The sequence below is a fragment of the Scatophagus argus genome, chromosome 7, assembly GCF_020382885.2.
Source record: "Scatophagus argus isolate fScaArg1 chromosome 7, fScaArg1.pri, whole genome shotgun sequence".
In the NCBI taxonomy this organism is placed as follows: Eukaryota; Metazoa; Chordata; class Actinopteri; family Scatophagidae; genus Scatophagus; species Scatophagus argus.
In genome coordinates, this window is record NC_058499.1 from 11,710,318 (window position 1) to 11,726,138 (window position 15,821).

The 15,821-nt window shown below is 40.3% G+C and overlaps 1 protein-coding gene across 3 annotated transcripts; it reads right to left on the minus strand.

Moving 5' to 3' along the window:
• Positions 1–1,295: 1,295 nt before the first annotated feature.
• On the minus strand, positions 1,296–15,625 carry alpk3a (alpha-kinase 3a). 3 transcript variants are annotated; one of them, XM_046394613.1, is made up of 15 exons: positions 15,031–15,625; positions 14,437–14,716; positions 14,005–14,037; positions 13,491–13,612; positions 12,915–13,032; positions 11,431–12,775; positions 6,507–9,033; positions 6,104–6,251; positions 5,491–5,618; positions 5,366–5,401; positions 4,999–5,273; positions 4,812–4,900; positions 4,500–4,717; positions 4,358–4,406; positions 1,296–4,273 (listed from the first exon to the last, which is right to left on the minus strand). In XM_046394613.1, the coding sequence occupies exons 2-15, from the start codon at positions 14,574–14,576 to the stop codon at positions 3,934–3,936; spliced, it is 5,568 nt and encodes a 1,855-aa protein (XP_046250569.1). In that variant the 5' UTR covers positions 14,577–14,716; positions 15,031–15,625; the 3' UTR covers positions 1,296–3,933. The 3 variants fall into 3 exon arrangements, with proteins under 3 accessions (XP_046250569.1, XP_046250572.1, XP_046250571.1); XM_046394616.1 differs by lacking the exon at positions 14,005–14,037 and having other exon boundaries at positions 15,031–15,624; XM_046394615.1 differs by lacking the exon at positions 15,031–15,625 and having other exon boundaries at positions 14,437–14,857.
• Positions 15,626–15,821: the final 196 nt, after the last annotated feature.

Genomic DNA, 15,821 nt, shown 5'->3' on the forward strand with positions numbered 1-15,821 from the left:
TTCCAACACAAAATGAGTATTTGCCAATTAGCTGTCAATCAAAAAGTTGCACTGCTGTCAATCTTGATGAGTCAGTGGTGATGTGAGATCAGCAGGAGTTTACGATGGCGAAATGTCCAAACCAACAAGGAGATTAAAACCTACCATTTTCACCAAGCGTGGGAGACAGAATTTTGATTTACAAATGTTAATGACAAGTGTGCCTGATCTGCGGTGCCAGCGTGTCGGCCGGTTAAAATGTGTAATGTGGAGCGCCATTTCAGCAAAATCCATGGCAACTTTTTGCGGTGCTTTCCTGCCTGTCTACGAAAAGACAATACAACGGAGCTGAAGACAACGCTACAACGGCAACAGTCTGTTCACCAAACCGGCGCAGATGACCAATTCAGCAACAGAGGCTTCGTTCCAAGTGGCGCACATTTTAACGAAGCACAAAAAGCCGTTCACCGATGGTGGGGTCGTAAAGGAGGCCATGACCACGGTGGCTGAAACGTTATTCAGGAACCATAAAATGGGGCCTGCCCCCCCCCAATACACACACACACGCACACACACACCTTCACTGCTCAATATTGAACTGAACTGAATGATTTTTGTTGTGAATGCAATTTTTGTTCTTTATGTGGATTTTGCCATTTAGAATATACTGATATATTGATGATTTAAAAGGTCGTGTTGGGTAAAGTTTTTGATTGTTGGTTTGTAGAAATTGTAAGTGATCCATAATAACATTTCATTTTCAGATGTCTTGGTACATGTAAATAGTTTTGTGAAGTATGATAAAGTGACATGGGCATATGTAACAATGATAAGGAAACAATAGGTAACAATATCTGTATTTGTAGTAATAATAATAAAGATGATAATATTTTGGTGATGTGTCAGGAAAAGAAAGCTTATTGAGCTGTTTCTTTGTTCGCAATGAGCGATGAGAATAAATGTTACAAAATATGATTAGCTCTTGGCCATTTTTATTTTGTGAAAGTAGCTCTCAGAGGAAAAAAAGGTTGGAGACCCCTAGCTTATATGCATATGTTGAAAGGATGAGTATAACTTTTGTGTCTTATATTGTAACTTAATTCAGACATCAGTATTTTGTTCAAGCCAAGTATTAAAAGGACACAGCTTTAGAAATATACCTCAGGAAATATTCAGGCAACAGTTTGATGATAAATAAAACTGAGTAAACTTTCAGCTTATTTCATAATGTAATTGATAAATGCACACATTCACAGTCATACCTTTGGACAAAATAAACACCAGTGAAGAGGAAAATGTGAGCTATGCATGGACACTGATTTTTTATATATTTATTAAAAAAAACATTAATTGACTTGATAGAACATAGCAAAGACAACACAAATTGTAAACACCCATTTATTCTTCTTTCTTAATTACTTAATCATGTACTCACTCACTCACACACACACACACTCACGTTTACATTTTCTCCACACTACTTCAGATACATAGTGCTTTGACTTTATATACACATAAATACAATACAGCAGTTTGCTTGCTTGACTCCACACCTTCATGTTATCACCATCAACTGTTGAAAGCGGAAACAAAAACAGCCGTGTTTGCAGTTATTTATTTTATTTTATTTTTAATGGCGTTATTTTGATTTCACAAATTAATTATTTTGATAATCCCGTGTAGTTAACTTATCTCTTCATCTCAAAATAGATTGAGTTTCAAAGCAAACCATATGCTATATTTTGTGGATGGATGTTTTTGCTAGTGATTTGATGCAATGGTAGTTACTTTATGGCTAATTAGGCTATCGTAGGGGATAAGTGTAACAATGTGGATAAGTGTAACAACAATTGTTGTCTGCACAAACCTTTTAGAGTGAGACATTTGTGAGGAGGCTTGCATCTAAGTTGAATGTGTTACTGACTAGTAGGCTAGCACCAAAAGGATTCTCGCTGGCAAAGGGAACAGAAAAGACACTGATGGCTGTTTTAGTAGTATAATAAAGTGTGTATGTAAATCAAATAAGTTTAAGGTGAAGTTTTTGATAATGATGGCTTCTCTCTGATCTGATTTTTGGCTTATATCAGTTATGCAAGCTGGCATGGCACAGCTGATCGCTGATGAACATGATCATCTCATTATCATGTTATCTCATGATAATGAGGAAAAGATGATGAGGTGATTTAACCACGAGAAAACCAGCATGCTTATCATGACATGACAATAATTAACTTGTGACGCAACAGCACTAAAAATATAATCGCAGCTGTGGCCATTCTTAGCTTCTGTAGATTTTATAATATGTCAATCTCATTTCATCTTTTTTTTTTTTTTTTAATTTTAGATTTTGGGGTTTCTATCATAAACAACCATGCACTTACAATGTTTTTCTACGTAACAGCAGCTGAAGTTTGAAAGTGGCTATTATAGTAATTGGAGCAAAACTCTTGTTTATCATTAACCAGTAAAATTTAATAGACACCAGTTCTTTTTTATTCGAAATTCCTGACTCCAGTTTAAGAATTTAACAATGAACACCTGTGTAAACCCATGAGATAACAGAATGGCTTTCATTCCACTTTTATTCAAGTCCATACTCATAAAAAAGGTTAGAATAAAAAGAATAGGCAATGCTTAAGATTGGTCGGGTTACTGCCAACCAACTGTACTGTAAAACTCACTTGTTGCTCTCTCGTTCTCTTGTTCAGTGAAAGGTGATTGGCAGTTGCAGTAAAATTGCACATATTTCATGCAGGGAGCCTTACTTGGTGATCAATAGGCTTCTTAAAATTATGAATCTGCTATTTTAGTTATTTTGTTCAGCGTGCTTTTATCCCAAAAGTCCATTTGTCAGGCCCAAACAATAGTGTTGAACTCATTTCACAGCTTTCCATGTGACTGGGAACACACAGGTTTGCATGTCAATGAGCGCGAGCATACCATAGTTAAAGAGTTTACTGGTAAGCCCCTTACTGCTGATCGTTTGACAGTGGCCTTAACCAGCACATATTCTAAAACACTATAAAAGTACTTATTAAAGACACAGAAACAACAAATACTCCAAAACTACTCAAAAGTAATGCCAAAAACAAAGTGCACACAAACATCTTTGACCTAAAAATGGTGCTGCAATTCAACAGCGTGAGCTCAACTTTGCTGTGTAAAGAAATGGCACACGAGCAGTTCGAATACCAACCATAAATAAGATTTCCAAAATAGACTTTACATCCTACACACATCCTGTACATCACAGATGAACTTGCAGCATGTAAGATGGCTACATTACCTCAGACACCTCTGTGGCTATGGGTTTTCTTCTCCATGATGCTTTGATGCAAACCACTAAAATGGTGACATCCCTTAATTAAAAGAAATCAGCAAAGGTTTTTCAGTGTAACGTGCGGTCCAGTGCTGATCATTTTGAGTTGACAGATATTGCTTGGAGAGTTGTTTCTCTACTCATAGAGCTAATAAGAGACAGAAGCAAGTGTTTCAAACCAAATATTAGCATTATGTCAACTCCAATGTGGCCCAGTGTTGGTTTTTCATACTGTTTTGTAGTTTTTCCTGGGGTGGGGGATTGAATCAACCCACTCCACCGAGTTGACTGATTCTGTAGATGGAAACGGAGTTTAACGAGTTGACGATTCAGTCTGATATCGGGCAAGTTTAAGTTAAAAACACTGATGCTGTACGCTATTTGGGAGCTTTAAAGTCAAAAACCCTGTGCTTTAAACAACGGCATATAGTTCGAGGATGAACGTCTCATAGTAGAACTGTAATGGTGACTGAAATCGCAGTAATTCTGTATGACAAGTCAGGTGTACTGACAATTCATTTTCATATAATCTTACTGTTCGGGTCTTTGCTGGCTTTGGTAACTGGAAAGAAACAGTTAAAACTGAATCATTAAAAGCAATAAAATATCTCTTGTCACAAAAGAGGCACTATTTCCTACCTCATTTCAAGATCATCAACACTTTCTGCAGGTTTGAGTATGGCACCTGATTTACTGTCCTCCGTGTCCTGAACTTTTCTAGTTACCTTTGGACTAGAATTTGCCTTTCTAAACATCTGAGGGCTTTGTCCTTTCCGCTGAAGCTGTGGGCTGCTAGAGCCCAACTTGCGGTTGAGCAGGGGACTCCTGGAGCCCTTCACCTTGGTGCATTGCTGCAGACTATCCATAGTCTTAAGTGGTCTCAGCCCAAGAAGTCCACAGTAGTAGTTACACTGATGGTGTGTCAGGAACTGTTCAAATACTTCAGGAGAGCCATACTCTGTTAGTCCTTGGTATCTAAAAAAAAGGGACACCTTTTTATTGCAACTATTTTATATAAAACCAAAAATAACATTTGCATGTACCAATTTAGATACAAACCCTTTTGACTTGGTCACAACTCTAACATTTGTAATCTTCGTTTCAACACCTGCAAAAATAAATCACAGGGGATTACTAATATTGTCATTCTGAAAAACAGATAAATGACTGTTTTTGTTATAATCTCCTATGAGTGCCATACCCTCCAGCCGAGTGACCAGCAAATTGCTGTGTGTCCACTGATGGATCCAATGCTGGAAGGTGCTGCATTTTTGCTCCACCTCAGAAGCTGTTCTCGTTATCAGTCTGCCTTTAGGATCCACCATACAATACTTGAGGAAGACACCTTTAAGATCGGCCTCCACCGTGGCATATGGCACAGAGTTTGCAGGCCGGTACATCAGATACTGAGGAATCACTCTGTGGGCAACACAAACAAACAGTAGGTTGATCACAAGTATGTGAAAATGGAAATCAGTTTTCAGAGCTACTGACTAATAAGTCTGGTACTTACTCAAGTGAACAGCCAAAGTTCTCAATAACTCTTGCCTCAGCAGCAAAGATTTTGCAGTATTCTCGAATCATATTTTGGACTTTGCATTCCTGGTAACACAAAGAATTCAATCGAGCAGATTAATGTACTCCAATTTTAATCTCTGGAAATTTAACAAAGCTTATTAGACAATGAATTTTGTACTCACTTGCTTAGTAATCTCTCCATTTCTCTCTGCGAGGTTGCTCTCCTGTTTGGTCCCATAGGCAATCGGGTTTTGAATTTTGATGATGCATTCGCTTCCAGACTCAAAGATGGGATCCAAGCCATAAATGACTTTCACTCTGCTGGTTTTGTGAGCGCAGCCCTCTCCGATGTGCACCATCTCGGTCATGATGCGGCCAAAGTACTTGTCACCCCAGTTGCCACAGTCGGCCAGGCCTCTACTGAACAGCAGTGGGGTCATCTCAATCTCCTCTCCAACTAAAGGGAAGCAGAAGGATATTTACACTGAACAATAATTTACAGAAAATGCAAATGAAGAAAATGCATTAATAGCTAACTGAAAAAAATACCTTCCAGATCTTCTCTTAGTAATATCTCAGACAGAACTGTGAAACAGAAAATACACAACTTGTAAAATCATGGTTGATATTATAAGACAGAAATTTCTCACATGATGTTGAATATTGTATCTTACTGTCTACGCTGAGCAGGAAGTCAGTGGAGTCAGTCCCATATTCATTACTGATCGAACAGCCATATACCCCACAGTCTTGGCTGGATGCTAGAACAATAGCCAGAGCTACTTGGCTTTCATCTCCTCCACTTGGGGACAGAAAAATACATAATTACAGAGGGTCCAGTTGACTGGCTCATCAGAGTTTCACCTAATAACCGAGATTCAACAACAACCCACAAGGTGTCACTGTGAGAGGGAAGGTCATGCTGTGTGGCAGCAGTCTGCTGACAGAGCAGCCAGTAGCACTTACAAAGACTTTTAATGCCCTCTAGAGATGAGAAAAATATTGTATCAGGTTACAGTTTCTGTGTCTAGCCAGAGATTCACCCCTCCTTGTCACAGCTGTGGGGTTCACAGTCACATGAGCAGGGCATCTCTGCAGTGAGTATATGACAATGACAGAAGGCCAGAGGATGCCCTTGGAGGCCCCTATTCATTGTTTCGTATTTGGAACCTGTTCATTTTTACCCATTACGCTGGGTGGAAATCCTCAAAATAATAGCAGTTACAGGAATTGTGTTACAGGTGGTTAAGCCGTGTTGATGTTATAGGACAAGAGGGGGGGATTTACCTTCTCTTCACCTCTAATATTTCCTCCTCATCTCTGTACCACTTAATGGTAGAGTCACTGAGGACGTTGAAGAACTGGCACCACAACTTCAGGTGTCCAGAGGCATCCGGGAACGGCTCTCCTCTGATCTTGCGGATGACCTGTGGAGCTGGTGGTGCATGGGAAGGTGGAAGGTGGGGTGGCAATAAGGCATATGAAGTAAATTTATACAACACTGAAGAGTAGGGCCTTTCTAATGTTTCCACTTCTCAGGCGTTGGTATACTGGTCGGACTTGTAGGTTAACAAACTTCAAGAGGTCTTTCACAAAACCATTTCAATTGAGATATTGTGATATTTTGTGAATACTACATGAAAACATCCCTTTCTGGAAAACATGCAAGACTGAATGCTTGATTCTTTACCTTTCCAAGGGTCCAGCTTCGTTTCGGCTGCTTTCTCCTCTCGTTTGGTGCTGACTGGCTCTTGTGTGGGAGTCTCCTCCACGACTTTTGGCACCTCCAAGGTGACCTTCCTGCGGCTCAGCAGTGGAGAGCGCCTCTCCATTGGTGGGGTGTTTTGTCCCGTGGGAGCTTGTAGTAAGGTTGCTCTGCGGGACTGGCTGGGTGACATGTAGGGGATCTCCTTCTTGCCTTGAGTGTCCAGCGCACCAACCACTGCTCCCTCTACATCGTCTTTATTTTTTGGGATGAAGATTTTACGACGAGCTCCAGAGGCCAGCTCCTCAGGCGTGGCGGATCGTATGAGTGAAAGACTGTCTCTGCGTTTCAGGCGTGGACTGCTTTCACAGGAAAGGGACGATGTTGGTGTTGAGCCTCCACTTAGATCGTCGTCTGCCTTGTCACTCTGGCGGTCACTCACAGTGATTACAGGGACAGTCGTCACAGCCTCATTGTCTGAATCGGGAGCAGCTTTGGACATGAATTTGCGGAGACTAGCTGGACTTAATGATGGATGTGTCGGGGGTTTAGAGCAGAGTCTATCAACAGACGATCTGTTTCTTGGGAGGTCCTCAACAGAAATAGAATTCTCTATCTTGGCCTCTTTAAGGGGTTTTGTCTTCAAGATTTCTGGGACAATGTTGTCTTCTTTTGTTTTAATGAATGAAAGCCCATTGTCACCAACCTTTGGTATTTGAGCTTCATATAGTATAGTAGAGGGGTTCTCTTTTATAATCTTTTCTGCCGTGTCTTCTAAGTTCTGTTCTCTGCTTTGAGTTTTTTCAGGCTTAATGGTCATATTATTGGCAACACCATCTGTTACTCCCCTTTGCGTGGCAGAAGAAGTTTCTGTTTCAGTCTCACTTTGGGTGGACAGTCTGAGTGCAGAATCACTTTCATGACAAGTGATAGAGATCGGTGGCACCACGAATAAAGGCAATGTTGGAGTTTCAAAAGACTGTGGTGTGTCTAAAGTGTGTGTGTTTACACATATATCATCCTCCTTGTCATCAGTACAAGAAACACTTATAACAGGAATTGATGTAAAGTCCATGGGAGGGAGCTGTTCACTGCTTTTCACTTGTGGCTGCTCTCGCTCAAACATTTCTGTGTTACCAATTAATTGCGCAACTTCCTTCAATTTCTTTGTAGGCGAGAGGTTATTATCAGCCTGCATACCTTTCTGCGTGGGCAGCAAACTTGGACACTCAGTCATGCTTGGGTCTTGTATTATTACAGATGACATAGTTGCATCAAGTTTTTGTAAAATAGGCTCTGATTCTTGCTTGTTTGGTTCCAAAATATTGAGTGGCAGAGTGAACTCTTTCAACTCAGCCTCAATTATTTCAATTTTTGGGATTACAAAGTGTTCATTTGGGTTTACATCTGGCACAGTTGATTTAATATCTGGGGTGTCTTCATTAGTAGACATTTGAATTTGTGGAATATTCTCTGACAGTCTATTCTGTTGTCCCTCACTGCTGTTTCGCTGTGCATCATTAATATATTCCTCCAAAACATTAGCATTACCTTCCTTGTTTTGTGTCACTGAAAGACTCTTTGATACATCAAAATTATCTACTTTCAATGAAACCTTCTCTTCTTTCTCCACTTCAAACTGTAAACTCTCATTCCTTGCGTCAGTGCTCTCACCTTTTAAATTTGCCACCTCTTGTGTTTTTAGACTGTGGCACAAGTTACCCTCTAAACCTTTCTCTAAAACAGAACTAAATATGTCTGTCAATTCACTTCTAACTTCACTTATTCTGTCACTTGAGTTTTCCCCCGATATTGCACTAAGGCTGCAGACTTTTTCCTCTACTACTGAAGAGGCACATTCTTGTTGTATTTTTAGGTCACTCTTCTCTAAACTCTCTGGGGCCACAGCGGGCGGAAATCCTACATTCATTTCCTGAATCTGTGAAGTTTGTTCGGTCTCCACTTCACCATCTTTCTCATCACTGTATGCTGCCACAGTAGAAAGAGGTAAAAGCACCTGATGTGGTGCTTTGGATTCACGTGGCTCTGCTCTCTCTTCTGGCGAAGATGTTTTTAATTCAGTAATCTCAGATCTACTTATAGCAATGTGAGGCTCTATGTCTGATTTCACTTCAGCTTTCTCTTCCTCAGATGTCTTTTTGGAAGAATGGTCCTCCACTGTGTCAGGTTCAACTTCTTTTCCCAGCATGTCAGTATTCATCTGTTCTTCTTGTAAAGTTTCAGTGGGTGCTTCTCCAAGGCTGTGGCTGTCTGACACTGAGATAATGCTGTGGGGGGGAGTCCAGCTTTCTTCCACACCAGTGAGCGTGGATGTGGGGGAGGATTCTTCTTCAAAAGGGGTTTGGGGCTTTGACAAGACAGATTTATCCTCCCTGGGTGAACTCTCATCTCTTATAGACTGGTTACAGGGCTGTGGTGAAACTACCAGGCAATGTGACTCTTGCTCTTGCGCTGTGACCTCTTTGATAACTGAGGCTACCTGAGAATCAGCCTGATGGAACGTAAACAAATAAAGCATCTTAGTACTTCATTGCATTTGGAAATACAGCAGTGTTTGTTTTTCATAATGAACTCTATGAAGCACACATGCTGTCAGCTGGTTTTAACTCTTAAGCGTGCAAGATATTTTTAACTAGTTTGTTAGTGGCAAAGAGACCGTTCTGGAAAAAAACATTCAGTGTCACGGTGAGGAGTTCAAAGTACACTTAAGAAGCTTGTTACAGTGAACTTACTGCAGTGACCTTTGACAGTGTGGCACTGCGACATTTTTAGACACATTTTTCTACCATAAATCAACAGAAGCATAAACAGTCAACAGTCAAACATTAGGTTGTAATGCAATGCTATACTGCTGAAAAGCCCCGTAGCCAGTTTATGATCAATGTTGATCAGTTACCAGTTAATAGCTGATAGATCATAAATAGCTAATAGCTATTTACAAAATTTAATTACAGAGTTTGGTCTAGACATGCTCTAATTGGTGTCATGAGATAACTTTTGTTTTGAAATGGCGCTATATAAATAAACTGAATTGAATTGAAATGAAAAAAAAAAGCAGAACAACTCCAAATAGTCAACACATTCTTGTGTTTTATGATCTGTCAGCTTATTTCAGGAAGTGCCTTACTTCATGTCACGTGCATGATAGCTGAAACCAAGTGTTTACATGTGCAAGGGTCCACTAAAATGTTTAAATAACTCTAGCCCTTTAACAGACACGGTTTATCTTTTTTAGTTTAAAATAACTAACTGCACTTGTGTCTTTACGTTGATATTTCTGTCAGCAATTTAAGTGGTTCAGCAGTTCAGCCTGCATCTTGGACAGGGGAATTCCCACAAGTGTGCTGTTTACACAAAGAGTTTGTTGGGCAGCGAATAAATGGCAGCTTTTCTGTTGAGAAGGAACTTTTAACATGAGCACTTCACAGAAAATATGTTGTGCACATATGGCTCAATCATAAAGCAACTGAGGAAATTAAACTAGAAATGACAAAGAAAAACAAAGATGGGATATTATGAAAAAATGTAAAAATGTTAACTACATTAATTAACAATGTAGTAATCATAGCACTGATAAGAAGATTTATAAGTAGGACTTCAAGCTACATATCAGTGTTTTGTTGGGTTTTCCCCCTCACTGCCCCTGTTTTTGCTGCTTGCACCGCTACAATTTACGCGTGAGAGTAATGAACATGGTACATGCTGCCTCGTGAGAACATGTTTGGCCAGCAGTGAGTACTAAGAAAAAAAGAAGTTGCTGCTTTCGATGGAAAGGAACTGGTGTCATGTTCAGTCTAAAAATGAAGTGGGGGTCATCGCAACTGCTCTGTGTTCAAAAAAAGTGTCACACTTGTGAGACATCATTGTTTTCTGGCGTGACTTCCTCCAAATGATCATCCATCAAGCCTCACTTTACACAGTACCTTCACCATAGCAAAGGTTCAGCTGTAGTTCCACGTTGTGGATTTACAACTGCTCTGCAGGTGGATAATGTTTAAACATAGCAGTTCCCTTTTCCACATGTCATTGTGCACCACATGAGTGGATGTTACTGCACAATGTAGAATTCCATAGACAAACATGATATGAGCTTATTGCATTGGGTTAAAATAACCACAAAATGACTCAAATTCTTCCAAACTTTCTCCTAAAGCAAATAGACAAATTGAACTAAATATATAAAAACAGATATTCCTTTCTAATAACTGTTATACTGAATGATTTATGACAAGTGCAACTAAAACCATCTGTCTACCACTTCAAGTGAGGAATGTGTCCAAAGTGACGCGGCCCTCCTGTCATGCTGAGACCTGCCGCAGAACTCACAGCACTGCCGCTCAACCAGACCACACGGCCCTCAGCCGTGCAAAGCCCTGTTTGTAACGTGAGAGCCGCCTCTGACATTCTGGTTTCATCATGATCTCTGACGCACTGCTGTCCCACTCATAACAGTCAACATCTGAAATATTCCCCATCCTATTTTACAGTGTGCAGTGTAGAGACACAACATCCCCCACCCCCTCATATACTAGGTACAAGCTGCATCGTTCTTATGCTTCCCTGTTTCTGACACCATCTTGTTTGCCTGGTCATATATCTACGCAGTAAAACCACAGCCTCACATGGTCAAGCTGACTCATTCCACCAGTCACTGATTGCTGATATTACACTGAACATTTTAATGTGGTGCGTTATCCCATGAAAATAACATCTAACTGCAAATTCTTCATCTCCCAAAACCAGCAGCAGCTCAAAGCCTGGGCCATATCTAACATAGTTCAGGCTTCGGCCCTTAAGTATCTCATCTTGTACTATCTTGTCACTCAAATGCGCTTTATATATAACTCTCAAGTGACAGCCAGCTGCTCTGCAAGACCACTGTACGTACCTCAGTGAGAACTTGAAGCTCAGACAATGGTATTTCTTCACCAGGACTGCTGCTCTCAGGCTCAATAGACACCTCCATGGCCTCCACAGCCACATCAGCCTCCTTGACACTTTGACCTGTGGACTCCTCTGCATTCTCAGGTGGCAAATTATGAGGTGGTGGAAGTTCTATAACACTGTCTTCATGCTTATGTTCGTGAGGCTTCAGTGCCACTGACTGTTCTGTATCCAAAGTTTCTGAAAGCTCCATTGGTTCATCCATTTCCATTGGCGTGACATCCTCTGCCAAAGTTTTGCACATGTTATTATTCTCAAGTTGAAGCTGAAACGATGGCGGCATTTCCTGTTGAGGAAGCTGTGTTGAGGCAGACAAGTGGTCAGACTCTCTCTCCTTGTTTGCAATGTGATCGTGAGAATCCTTCTTACTCTTACCAAAGAGGAAGTCTTTGACTGTGTGGAGCATAGAGGAGATGGAGGCCTGGATGTTGTGGTGGTCATGATCCTTATGTGCTTTGCTGTGATGTTTGACTTCTGAACCATGTTTTGTGTAGGGTACAGTGTGCGATCCCGCCAGTGGCTTTTCCCCTTCTGTCTCCCTCTCTATAGCCAATTCTTCTGTCTTTTTCTCTCTCTCATACTCTTCCTCATGTGCTTTTTCTTGTTCTTCTCTCTCTCTTCGCATTCTCTCTTGCTCTCTCTCTTTCTCTTCACCGACACTTACGATAAGTATATCAGTTTCTTTATGTTTCTCACCTCGAGATGAGTTCTGCTTCTCTTCAGCAGCCTGGGACTGGAGAGTCTCTGCCAGAAACTGTGCCAGACTGATTCCTCCATCATAACAGTTTTCACCTCCATTCCCCATTATATGGCCTCTGCTACTGCTGCTGCTGCTAACTGCAGCATCTACACCATTTGAGATCTTAATTTTCTTTTTGGCCAATGTTTTCTCAGATGGAGAGCTCTCCTTGTCGGAGTCACTGTCTTTGGTTGTTACAGGGGATGTTTTGTTGATTTCAGAGTCAACTCCATTAGGTTCTGCAGTAGCTCCCAATTGCTCTGCAGCCTCGGGCTCCTTCACCCTGGGTGGTGGGATGTGTCGCTTCCTTGGAGGACGTTCTGGACTGCGCTGCTGTTTCTCTTTCTGAATGTTTTCTTTATCCTCCTTCTTGGTTTGAGCATCCAAGTCATTCTTTTTCTTCTCTGCTTTCTGCTTCAGCTTGGCGAAGAATCTCTGGTGGATCTTGTACTCGTTCATGGTGCCAACTTCCAGGACTCCAGAGCAGGACACAATACCTTTGCTGTTGCTGGCTGAGACCTGATAGATGGCTGCATCATCCAATGTGCAGCTGAAAACGGAAACATTTATTAATCTCATACTGTAGGTGGTCTCACAGTGTTAAAATGTGCAACAAACAAACAAAAAGCTGCATTTCTAAAAATTTTAACCGATGTAATGAATTGTTCTGGTAAAGTTGTGTTACGTACTTATAAATATGGAGGGTGTGGGTTTTTCCATTACGACGAATCTCGTATTTTGGGAGTCCACAGTATCGGTCCATTTCCATGTCATCTTTATACCATTTCAGTTCTGGAGCTGGATAACCTAAAGATATGGATAGTCTTGAAATGATTGCCTCTGGGTCAAAAACATCAGACTTCTAGTGCTGCAAAGCACTTTTCATGAACATTTCTTATTTGCAGGGACCATGTCCTAAGAGACAGTTTGCACTAAATATCATTTTATCTGAACAATTCATTTGGGAAACTATGTAGTAGACAAAATGTACAGAAACTTTGGCAGGAATGTGTTACAGGCTGTTGCATCATGTTCGTGATGTGTCACAGAGGAATAACTGCTGCTAGCGGTTGGGCCCACCCATGCAATCACCCATGCACTCAATAACTCAACATTCTGAAAACAAGCGAATAAACATGAAATACTTCCTTTGTTTTCATATTAGTCACATCCTGTCTTATAACATGACAAACAGCTTTTCTGTAATTCCAAGAAATAATGAACAGAGGCTTGGAAATGGACAAGACTGTTAAAAGCAGATCTACCTGATACCACACAGGTGAACTTGACGTTACAGTTTTCTGACACTGCCTTTGATTTCAGCGTGGTCTCAAAGGAGGGTTGTATGTCTTCGGTCAGCTGAGCCATGACGCTGCACAGCGTGCTCCTGGAAGTAAACACTAATGCATTAGCAACTGAATTCATTGCTTTTAAATAGTTTAAGAAATAGTTGAAACAGTTTTACATTTCAGTATCATTTCAGTGACCGCTTCACCTCTGTGCAGTACATTCCAATTTCTCATTTAAAAGGAAAGGATGTTAATACAAATTTCTGGTAGTGACGAGAGTGTGAAAAAGTGACACAGAGACTTGTGAGATATCAGGCAAAACAAAGTTGTCAATCCAACACTAAAATCGATGTTCATCACTAAAATTAAACGCAACACCGGACAAACTGGACATTACAGTTAAAAAACGTCTGAAGGCTTCATACTTGGGGTAAACCAGTTTTGTGGTTAAGTTGTTAGTTGGAAGAAATATTTTAAAAGTTTGGATTACCTCGTTGGCCTGTAGTGAGAATACCTTGAATAGCTATTCAGAGAGGAGGCAAATAAAGGGACGTCAATGATTACTTAAAATCTGCATATGTGAACCCACCTACATCAAATATTTTAATAACTACCCTCCTCGTTGACAAAAGGAGCACTTTCTTATTCTATTGGAAGCACCAACACGCATAATTAATGCCATGAGTGGAATATTTGACCCGCAATGTGATAATGTTGAACAATTCCAGCTAAATGAATTTGATTATACAGAGACATTTTCAATTATGTTTTGTGATTATTTTAGCTTGATCTGTCTGACCCAGATGCCTTTTCTTGACCATCATGCAATTTAAATGTTTTCTCTTTCTGTTGCAAAATATACTTTGCAAGAAACAAAGATATATATTCTGCATATGCATGAATTATAGAGGATGTTATCTACCTGTTTTCAGGCCTAACATTCGAGAGGTAAGTATTGCGGCTTTCTGAACGGCCATTGGAAGAGCTGCCCTCCTCTTCACCAAAGCTGCTTGTCCTCCCATTGCCAGAGTAAGTGCGAGTCATCGGCCTTCTGGAAGTCATTGTCCACTGAAGCAATTCACAAAAAATGTAAAATCCAAGATAAATGTATCACCCACAGTATAAAACTACTCCGTGGTTACGTCCACAGTTTGTTCAGGGTTCAGCGCTCAAATTTACTGGTGTTATCCATGTAAAAGCCCCTGGAGAAGAAAACAGAAGCACTTCAGAATGGTAACAAAACCTATTAGAAGTCAATGAAAGAAAGTATAAGACACACTCTGGGTTATTTGCTTGTATGAAACTCAAAGACACAGTTCAGACTCAATGCTTGTCCTTTCTAACCAAGCAAAGTACTTGCACTGGAGCAAGTTATAAATAGGATGAGCTATCAGGTTGTGGAAGGGCTGTTAGTGGTCAAGCACAAACATAAGACATGTTACACACTTGTACATGTTAGGACTATAATTCAGGTGTTTCTTGGTCACCTTAAAACTTGGTAAATATTCCAACTTACCACTGAGATGTTTTCAGTGTTGCTTTAGAGTCACAGTCTGTGAAGAAAATCTCTGTAACTGCCTATCACACATGTGTCAGCCAGCAGGGGCCTATTTATAGAAGCACTACAAATAGGTGCTAGAGCACATCAGATTTTCCGAAACTAGACTTTAGAAGTATCAAAGAAGTTAAAAGCTTAATTCAATTCAGAGTAAAACTAATCACTTAAATCAGAACACATTCCTAAAAGTTCCATCAATGCAAAATATTGACTGCTTTGTTTGGATCCATCTTAGGTTGGGAAAAATGGTGTCCCAACCCAGTGAGACACTGCAGTGGAGTGGATGTGGACTTGCAAAACATGTCTGTGGAATATGGTTTATGGTGACAACCAATGGTCTATGTCCTACGTCCAAGTGTTGAAGGACAGCCCCCCACTAAATATTGCGACACATGGTCAAAACATTGAGACCTGCTTGCTCCTCAAATTTCACATCAATTAGACAAAAACGGGCTCAGCTGACAAGATCCATACACTGATTTAAAGTGTAAGGATATCTCACTGATGTGTCTGCTATTGTTTTAGATTTTTATTACTCATTTTTATGGTTTTAGACATGGTTTATGAGAATTTTTAGTTTATTTCTTGGAGGATTCTTTTTCTATATTTGCATTAGAAATGTTATTTATCTTTTTAAAATCCCATCTTTATCAAATACTGAACTCAGTGCTCTATATTGACCAAGACACTTACCTGGTTAAATAAATATTCAGTAAAAGAATAAATAAGAATAAAAGTAAAATATAGCT